The following is an 11,104-nucleotide window of genomic DNA, read 5'->3' on the forward strand; positions in this document are numbered from 1 at the left end:
CAAAAGCTGGGTTGGGAGAGAATAGAGATTTGAATGATGCACTGTGCATCTTAACACAGCCCTTTTAAACTACATTATCTCTACTAAGAAAAGTGCTGTTTGTTAGAAACAGTAGATATGCATATCAAAATCCATTTTCATCTTACTATTTCTGTAATCAAATATCCATGAAACATCACAGTACACTTTCCCCACTGCACCATTAAGTAAAATGTCCATTTTAGAGCCTTTATGTTAAAGGTACTCTATGTATGCACCTCAGGTAAAGCTGGTACAAGAAAACAGAACTTGTGTGTGTGAATATAACCCTGAGGAAAACTGCAGACACACTTCACAAACGATGGCACCTGCCTACCATGTTTACTTTCAGCTTGAAAGCCCTACACAGTGCTAGAAGAGACAGCTGTGAGGGCACAGGGAAGTCCAATAACCTCTCTGAGACCTTGCAAGGGATGTCCTGATGTGATCTGAAAGACAGGTTTCAGAGCTTATCAAGGCATGTGTTAAAAGACCGGTGTGGGCTATATTAGATCCTTTGTTAATGTTTTTTCCCACATTATGTTTGTTACATTATTGTGATAGAGGTGACAAACTGACAATATTCAACATCTACACCAGTGAGGGACATTTTCAGAGGTTAACAGAGGTTATATATCTGTGAGCTGCAAGTTGCCAAAATGCTTAAAAGAGTAATGCTAATAGTAATGCTACTTTCCTTAGTAGCTTGGTGTATGGCATCTCAGAATATCTGTCACACACATATTATCTATGCCGCTTATCCTTCTGGGTTGCGGGGGTGCTGGAGCCTATCCCAATGGTCATCAGGCGAAAGGCAGGAAACACCCTGGAGAGGTTGCCAGTCCATCATAGGGCAGAAGCTCAGAATATGAAAGTAGCAAATTTAAGACACTGTAAATATGTCGAATTGAGACTCAGTAATGGCAGATCTTCAATTTTAAATGACTCGGATCAAGAGTGCAGGCAAAAAACCTGATGAGGGCATGCCTAGGCATTGCAACATTGGGATTCTGATTGACTTGCCAAGATACTGCTGAGGTCTGATGGCCACTTGGAGACAGCAGAGAGGGCATAGGAGAGTCTAACAGGCGCTCCAGTAGAACACTGAGGGCAGAGGGGAACTAAACTCAGTCCAGCTGAGAGAGGAAACTGTCTGTCTCTGCAGACATCTGTGTATTATGACAGCAAGAGCTCCAGATCAGTGAAGTGTCTATAATTGCTTTTATGAAGTGCAGTGCAGAGGGATGGTTTCAGCAATTATAAAAGTAAAAGCTACTTAGTGTATTCTCCAGAGCTAAACACATAATTGAGCAGCTGGAATGTTGTTTAACTGAATTAAAAGTTCAACAAATCTTCATTCTCTCAAGCCCAGTAAGCTGTAATCCTGCACCATCCAACCAATGTGATCCTGTTTCAACATTCCCCCTAAGTGTCTAGTTAAAAGGTCTGAATCATAGGGATGCGTGTGTATGCATCGTGTGTCTGATTCAGCCAGACTGGGTCTGCTAAACCCAGTGCTATCTACAATCACTAAAACTGCACTACCACTGCATCTGTGAACTGGCCAGTAGTGATGTGTCACTCATCAATGAGTTGGCTCTTTGAGCCACTCTTTTGGGTGGAAGTTGAGAGCCAACATGTGTCAAAGAGACGCTTTTTAAGACAAACTGTTAGATCCTATGACACACTTGCTTGAAGAGCATCCAGTGAATCTTCCTATATCTTCCTATAGCTGATTTTATACCTAGATTTAGACGTTAGATCTAAATCCAGCAAGAATGGTAGGATATTTGTTTGAAGATGTTGTGTAGTGCATTGGGGATACATATGATGCACAGTCATAGGCTAGAATAACATTGCAGTCCAAAAAAAAAAAAACCCAAACAAGTATTTCCATTATTTTTTCAATTGCATTAAAAGTTAAGAAAGTGTGTCCATTCTCTTATAAAATTGCCTATAAAGCTGTTTTTTTGGACAGCCATGATATGTAGGCAATTTCAAAGTTAGCTGTAAATGCCTTCTAAGTAAAACCAGAAGTAATGTAGACATCCAGAAAGAATACACAACACTCAAATATACAAAAGACCTCTAACTCAAATATTTGGTGAAAACTATGAGGCAACAATAAATGTGAAAAACAGCCATAGATAAAATCGACTGTAAAGAATGTGGTTCATTTTATACCAGTGTACCATGACCACAAGTAAGTAATAACTAGTCTCATTCAGATACATGGACCGATTAATTTGCACCTAAGTATTTTCAAATGATAATACTTTTACTTGTACTCACGTATGTTTGTGAAGAAAATAATCATCTTTGTGCTCAGTTCCATTTTACCCATTGGCATTGAGTCATATCAGGATAAGCTGATATATCCTGATATGCTGGATATACTAAAAGTTCCACTCTAGTCATACAGAGAATTGAATACAGGCTCAGAGTTTTGCCGTTTTAGTCCTGCTTAAGCTATGCCACTTTTACTTCTACTTCTACTTTTACTTCTACTTTACTTCTACATTATTTCAATGAAAGAGCAATGGCTATATTATGGGTAGGGGTTTAGGCCTCTACCGAATTTTGCTAATCTACTAATATCATTTTTAGAATTACAGGCACAAAGTTTAAGACTGTACTTTAGTGTGATTGGAGTGATGATTCATTACACAGATAAAACTGATATGTGAATTAAGAACTATTACCATCACTTTAAGAAAGTACCACACTGTATACCAGCACACCATGACATCCCTTTTACCGCCACTCTGACACTTCTGTGCTAGCCATAGCTTTGTGACCCCCACCTCCTCAAAGCAGAGAACACCTACTGGCAGAGCCTCAGGGCCAGGAGGAGTCAGGACATGACACTAAATTCTCCTCTTTCAACTACAGCAGCTGCAGATACAGAAGAGGAATGAATAAAAAAGGGCTTGATGAAGGAGGAGAGCTGAATGTCTCTGTCCAAACCAGCTGGAGGCATGTAGACCTGCTCTATCTGGACTCAAATCTGCCTGCGTTTATTACCCCACCCCAACCCAAAAAAGCCATTAGTAGGCTACGTTATGTAACCCAGCACTGAAATAGCAGACCTGAATGAAAACCGACTGAGACTTTTCCCTATCAAACCAGCAATTGCTCAGATGGGGGAGGTCTGGAATGTTACTAATCAAAGCACTTCGAGACATCACACCATTCATTTCATTTTTCTAGAATGGATCTTTCTAGAATAAGCAGGTGTACGGCTTTCCAGCAGGTGCAAAAACAGTCACTGGAGTGCTTTACTGGCTAGGCAATGAGTTCAGCATGAGTTTGTCTATAATCTATTTTACAAATGCTCATGGAACTATGCGAAACATGCACAGATTAGAAAGAGCCCGAGGCAACGAAAGAAATGAAGGGCCTGTTCCAAAAGGAGTTTTTAAACTAGAATTAACACACCCAACCATGACATAGCTACACATGCTGATTTAGTTATAGGATGTGTGTATGTGTGTGTGTGTGTGTGTGTGTGTGTGTGTGTGTGTGAGTGAACACACCTTGCTCTGCACTCTCTCCACACCTTTTGTTGTCACTAATGTGGTGAGAGCTTGAACGGCAGGCAGGAGGATGGTGATATGCATATTTAACCTTTTGTGAGCAAAATCCACAGCAACCTCATGGAAGACTGACGCCAGTGCTGAGGTCACTTCACTGATTCTATTAATGACAGGAGCGCCCGCTGGGTCTTTATCAACCTATGAATGAAGTCTATGGAAGCAGCCATCATCATCATCTCAATGTCTATGTAGAGCTAATGGGAGGCATAAATAAAACCTAGCCAGAGCCAATGACTTGTATAGAGTCTAAAATTTAATAAAAGCAATAAAGAAGTGGAGATAGGAATAAGCTGAACCAAAATAAGTCAGATGAGCAAAGCTCTGAAATAAACTCGATCAGGAATGGGATACTGTAATAACAGGTTTATAAAAATGCATCAGTACATAGTGATGCATCAGCCCTGTTTAAACTACATCACATTAAGAATGTGCGATTGTAAATGATTTTAGTAATATTTAATAAAATACACCCTTTTTTTTGCCGAAGTAAAACTCCAAAACAGTAGAATTTGAGGCATTGATTTTATTGTCTATATTGCACTATTGTGTAATCACAGTACACAATTTGAGCATTCAGTGAATTTTAATAATAAAATAATAAAATAATACAGAAGCATCCCAAAATAACCAAATTGAATAGTCAGGAAATTTGAGATTTTATGATACAAAGAGATACTTCCTAAAGAATCATACCATCTTACCTCTTAATCTTATTAATAACTCAATCAATATGTTATTTTGATTGCCTTAGTTAATCTTAAAGCATTCAGCCTAAGTCCAAAACATAGTGTTGTCCTTCTGAAGTTGCTTTTTAAGATCCCCATGTGTTGCTGTGGGTACATTTTCTTTTGACCAAAGCTCATCCATCCTGCCGCCTCTTCCACTAAACTAGACTGATAGACAATAACATTCATGTCAAAGCCAGCCTCATAGAGAGAATAAATGGTCATGAAGGCGCTATGCTTCACACACTGACACTTTTTCGGACATCACATTTTTTGCACCATTTCTGCTACCGTTACGTTCACCAAGTTCAGCTCAAAATGTAAAATCTACATGAGAATAACGCAGACTGGCCTCTCTCTCCTCCCTCACTCTCTTTTCTCTTTCTGTGTATATTGGAAATCATCTAACTATCCTAGGGCCCTCTCTCGAGTCTCAATCCAGTCTTAAGTGAAAGAATGCATTTCTCCTTCCTCTCCTCCACCCCCCTCTCATCTCATCCAGACAATCCTCTCTTCCTCCATTCCTTTCCCCTCATCCTTCTCTCTGTCACTCCCTAAAGCAGTCCTGACTGAAACCCTGATACTCCAGTTTCTCACTGTTAATGAAGTCCAGCATTCTCTCTCTAATCCCTTAATGTTTTAATCTTATCAGACAAACCTGCTGAATAAAGTTATAATGAAAGCTAGGTAGACCCGACAGATTCGCATTTTTAACTATGTACAGTAATGGTCGGTGAGTCTTGACCTGTTACACTTGTAGGTCGAGTATTCCTGGCATGGCAACCTCAAAACTTCTCAATGAAAAGCGACTCCAGCGTGATGCCATCCACTACCATTCTTTCAGTAGATGGTTCTTTAAAGAGAATTTAATGTACAAATGTGAAGAACATTTCTAAAGTACAATGTAAATATTCTATAACAATTATGGAGTTTTTCCCCTAGAACTATATATAACTCAATGCTGCTTGTTTTGTTGAATGCACTGAATTAATTTGTATCACTTATTATTACTTGCTATTATTACTGAATTGAGTCGTTATAAAAGGTGACTGAAAGCAGATTTAAAACAAATGCATAACTCAATCACTGAGATGTAAACAAAGTCATTTGGTGTGTTGTAAAATGGTGCACTGTAGAGAAACTTACTGACCCTTCACAATGGTGGTGATAGGAACCAGGGGTCTACAATGCAAATTTTATTTGCTATGAAAGACAACTAGCGAACCTACACATCACAGTTCTTATATGCAATGTTCATAATGGTAAAATAATAATAAGTCTAAAAAACTAAGTTTGATTTGGGTACAGTTTTGCCCTGCATGTACCTCCCACCCTGTATGTATCATAAAAATATGTTTTAGACCAAAATCTTATCTCAAAACTATCATCTCTGGCATCAGGCAACATAACTGTTACCATTTCAGGAAATTATTTTCTGCGATGTAGCTTTAAACACTTAAGACGTCTGATTCCTATCACCACCGCTGTGAGCAACTCTGGAGTAAGTTCTTTGGTAATTTTCTCTATCATTTCACATCAAACCACTCTCAATGAATTGTTTACATAATTTACATACATTTTGAAAAGTCAGTGGAATTCCCCTTTAAGTGTGAATTCCCCTTTATAGTGTGAATTATATTCTTAAAGTGGTAGTTTGTGAAACAAATGAAGTAAAACTATATTAATTTTTTGCTTTATTCAAATGAATATGATGACTTTAATGAGAAATTTCTATGTTGAAGGAGAACAGTAGATTAAAATGCAGAAATAGCTGCTTTTTTTTGGCCTCTGCATTAAAGGGTTAAGGAAAATCTATTCTCAGATCAGCACAAAGACAAAATAACTAAAACCAACATCAGTATTTAGATAGCCTGTTGTCCTGGGAGACATATGGCTTAAAAATTGTGCATAAATGAAGTGTTTTGAGATTGACAGTGTGAAAAGACTGTCATACCACCAAGCCCTACCTTTCAAGAACATAATGTGGTGACCAGACCTGTCCCAGAACATCAGAAACACGCCTAGTGATGCTGCAGTACTGCTCAGGACAGGTGAGACAGGCCCGACCTGTAGATGCCATCGTTTCTGTGTATCAGGAAGGATTCAAATATGCTCTACAAAACATAATCATTACCTGCTGTCACTAGAACAAAGACTACCAAGAAACCACTTCGGTATCTTGTCTCTGTCACATACTGCATTTAAATAAATGGAAGCATTAGAGACAGCATTGTGATGCAAAATACTCCAACACTAACACAAGGGGTGTACAAATACTTCAGCGCATCTTGATGTAGTCAACTGAAGGTGGTGAATCAACTGCATTGCAGTGTTTAAATGGTTGAATTATTTAAATATATTGATTAAAATATGTACTAACTGTTTTCACCAAAATAAACATTTTGGGCTATTTTCAAACATAAAAATAAAAATCTATCTGTTTACTGAGTGGCATAACTTTTGCACAGGCCACATTTAATGTTACATTTTTCAATATGTTAAATTCAGCAAATATAAAAGTGTCTTCTATGTAAAGAATATGTACTTAGTTTCACTTACAAAACCTTTGCATATAATTGCTGTCATTCTGAATCTGTATTCTCAGTCATCTCAAATGAATCAAATCAAATTGAATTGTGAAATTTCATGAAGCACTGAATTGTTTCCCAAAGTGTCACAAGAGAATTGAAACATCAAATTGTTTTGAGGTCAGAGATTTACACCACTATATCTAACATCACCACTATCTAATCAATACCTTATTGTTCATTGCATTAATTAATCTATCATAATGGACACAGTTTTTATCCAAAGACTATTCTAAAATAGTTTTAAAACTGCTTTAAAGAATTTTAAGTGAACTGTTAATTTTTCCTTTTACCATCCTGCCATCTCTCCACATATTAATAAACATCACTCCGTTAAAACAGTATGAAACAGTCAGACAGACAGCTCTACTCTGCGTTTTGGATATGTGCTGTGATTCATTCCCTCCAACCCTCACACAGTTTATATGTCTAGGCCGAGAGAGAGCAGCGTTATAAACTTAAAGGGTAGGAGTGAGTGGCAGGAGCAAGGCCCTCCGTCTAATAAATAACAAATTAGCCCAAAAAAGAAGCCCTTTAAACGGTAGACAACATCTCTGTACTGAGTTCAACGCAGTCTTGTGAGATCTTATACAAACGGTAGGCTATGACTTCCACCCATAAACACAAGCCATGCAATTACCCTAAACTCAGGATCTGCACACACACAGACACGCACAACCACAGTGTGGAGAAATTCCAGGTTATAAATAAATCTCTGAAATGACCCACCTACACTTATACCCCATAATGGCAGAGTAAAACAAATGCACTCTATTATCCGTGCTGGAGGGTGTGGGGTATGTGTGTGTGTGTTTGCAGACTGGAGTTACTGAGAGCTGCTTCCTCCCTGAGGGAACAAAGTCAGTCATTCATTGAACCTGTCAGGGCAAGAATCTCACACAGCCACCTCATACTGTAGCAGGCCGGAGGACGCACAAAGTGATTTTATATGGGCTGCTACTCTCTCTCTTTTCTCCCTTTCTGTCTTTCTTCTTTCTCTTATCTCTCTTTTTGACTTTCCTCTCTCTTGTCTCTATCTCACTTTCTCTGTCTTTCTATGTGTCTATGTCTCCCTCTCATCATCATCGTCATCATTTTTAAAGAGCTCCAGTGCACAGCTGTTAAGCACTGGACATCTGGAGCAGACTCTAGACATAAACACCCACACACCAGTAAACCCTAACTTAGTGGCCTTATGAGCTCTTAGGTCTTACAAAGGACCACTAAAACCCACCAAAACCCTCTTTACACTCACCTCCAGCACAGAGTGTAAGTGTAGCGTGCTTCTTCACATTCCTCAAACTGAATTCTACAATGTAATTAGTTTCAGTGGCACACTTTCATCTTTTGGATTGGCTTCCATTTAAAACCTGGAAGAACCTAATCACACCTGAAAAACCAGCTATGAGATTAAACGTTCCTGACTGAAGTAAAGATTAAAGCCTAAATAAAGCTCGTCTGGCTGCCTTGGCGATGTTTCCATCTGCGGCGCAAGGAGTGTTAAGTCCTGAAGATCCTCTGCATGTGTCTCAGGCCTGCGTGAGTTTAAGGCTGCTGCTACAGGAGAGACTGAGTCACTGTCCAAATCAAGGCACTGGGGGGCTCCTAATAGATCCCATGCAGATGGGATGGAATCACTAAACTTCTCCATTGCTCATAAACCCAGACTCCTCTGCACTGCTCCACTTTCTACCACACTCCATAATTATAACTGCCTGGTAAAAGAACCTAGCTGATTACTGTTATAACTGCTGGTGATGGAGACCCTCAATACTCAGACAGAGACACAGAGAGACTAAAAAGAGAAGCCATAAAAAGTTGTACAAATGAGAGAGACATGTTTGGATCTGTTGCTGAGATTGATATTGTGCATTAGATATATAATGCATTAGAACCATTTTGAACATCCAAGCTAACTAAAAGTTCATCTATTTACTGTACTTCAAGTGAAATCCCCTCTTTTTTAATGTTGCCTTGCCTGTCTATTCACTTTGAAAGTGAATATGAACAAGTATGGTTTAACTGAAAGTTGATCCATATCTATTTCTTTAAATGAACAAAAGGTTAAAGTCACTGTCTCTTATTTCTGACCCCCAACACAGAGAAAAAGACCCGCTGTCTGGGTAAACGGAGCCTCATCGGCCGGATGCAAGAAGCAGGATAGGGGCGTGTCCTCGGGCGGGCCCTGTATTTGTTCGCCCCGCCCCCTCGTGCTCCAGCTAAACGCTTGTGCTCACACAGCTGAGTAAACTTCACAGCTGGACAAGTCCTGACCGTGTTTGGATCTCATTTGCACAAAATTAGACAGATAAACATAGGAGTAAACACAAGTATACGACACTCACCTGCGACGAGCAAAATAAAGTAAATAAACGATGTAGGGGTTTCGTGTCTGTGTTTACAGTCCATGTCAAGAAGATCTAAAGGTCAATATTGGGTTTAATAAGACTAGTGTTAGGATATAAACCTTTTAAGGACAACACACGCATTCAAACAGAAAATGCCTTGCAATTTTAGAAAGGAAACGCCCCCTGTCTTCTGAAATCATCAGAATGTGAGTATTCACGTAGAAAACAGCTGTTCCATACGGAGCAAAGTATGACAATCCTTCTCTGACAGTGTATTATAAAAGATATTGAAGAAAAGCAAAGTTATGTCTCCACGTACCACGTTGGTAAGGAAATCGCTCTCATTCAGGTCCTCCAGGTCCAACAGGTTGGAATTGGGGAAAAGTTTGTCCGAGGCGAAACTGTCCAATATGGTGTCCATATTGGCGGTGAATCGAGATTCGACTCGAAAAGTGGAGAAATACCTCAAATAGTAAGTCGGACACTGTAAGCTATGAGTGAAATGTGATCTATAACTGCAGCTTTTTATGCAGCCTAAGCCACCTAGCTAAGCTAGCCTGATCTGTGCTGTCGCCTTCATCCGAGTGTGTGACTGCAGCTGCCTGCTGGCTCTCACTCTACAGCTATCGCTCTGGCTGAATTAAAGCTACACAAGCCCCTCAATCTGCTTCGTTCATCAGCGTCTCCAAGGAGCAAGCAGGCTCATGAATATTCGAATAAGCACCGTCCCACTTTCGCTTTTTGTCGTCGATACGTCCACGCCCACTTAGCTCTCCGCTTAAAGACGCAGCAGTACATTTTGTCAGCGTGTTTTACTTCAAACCAGCCATAGGTTTTTTTAATCAAGCACTTTGTTTCATCTAGAAATGAAAAAGTGTTTTTTTAAGCTGTAAATGGCGTTGTGTCTTCATATGATGTTCAAAAAGTGGCTGACACTAGCCTGTACTCCAAAGCTCATCAAATCCTGGCATTATGGACAGAGTAAAATTTATGTGTGTGTATGTTTTTATGCTTCAAATGAGTCAGAGCAGTCAAGCATCTTCTGTTGATTTTTTGCTCTTTCATTTGTGCTTGATTTGTTTGAATGCCCTAAACTGGCACTCCTGCCAAAATGAAATATGTAATAATTACAACATCTATTGTAAATATGCCCACTCGCCTCCCACAGCAGTACCGCAATAGTCTCTAGAGTAGAGGTGGGCGATATGGCAAAAATGTAATCTTGCAATACTTCAAGAAATTTTCATGATACATGATATGTCACAATATTTATTTTTTCTACAAGTTCTATGAGTACTGACTGTGATGATATCCACGATATGCTCAGAAAAGTATATTGTATTATATTGTGACATAATTTATCACAGTAAAAATATATTGTCATATTGCCCATCCCTACTCTCGAGCAGGATTTTCTGGTTTAAAGTCTAGGAAACCCACCTTCTGATGATGTATCTCCAAGATGGGAGGCACTTTTGAAAAACTACAAGCTGTTTGGGGTGGATACTGGAGGGCAGGCTGTTGATATATTTTTCTAGTTAGCTAATGCTAAAGGAACCCTGATCAATCAATCAATCAATCAATCAATCAATCAACCTTTATTTTGACTTGGAAGTACATTGAAGGTGACCCTTATTTACAATGCAGCCAAGAAAGTTAAACAGGGATTAAAAAGAAAGCTAAAATAATAATAAATTTGTTGAACTAACAAAAGAACAAAATAAGTTAATAAACAAAAAGAAAACAAAAATGTATTTTAAAAATGGTCAAATAAAATAGAAGAGTAACAAATTTAACATAAAATAAAACAATTTCACTAAAATCGTACA

The 11,104-nt window shown here is 38.9% G+C and overlaps 1 protein-coding gene across 2 annotated transcripts in view; it reads right to left on the bottom strand.

The window, feature by feature from the left end:
- creb3l1 (cAMP responsive element binding protein 3-like 1) overlaps window positions 1–9,951 on the bottom strand; it is a 41,979-nt gene extending 32,028 nt beyond the window's left edge. For both annotated transcript variants that reach the window (XM_036583988.1, XM_036583990.1), the window contains exon 1: window positions 9,595–9,951. In XM_036583988.1, coding sequence (XP_036439881.1) covers window positions 9,595–9,696 — 102 coding nt within the window. In that variant the 5' untranslated portion in view covers window positions 9,697–9,951. The remainder of the gene's footprint in view (window positions 1–9,594) is intronic.
- Window positions 9,952–11,104: the final 1,153 nt, after the last annotated feature.

The sequence above is a fragment of the Colossoma macropomum genome, unplaced genomic scaffold (assembly GCF_904425465.1).
Source record: "Colossoma macropomum unplaced genomic scaffold, Colossoma_macropomum, whole genome shotgun sequence".
Classification (NCBI taxonomy): Eukaryota; Metazoa; Chordata; class Actinopteri; order Characiformes; family Serrasalmidae; genus Colossoma; species Colossoma macropomum.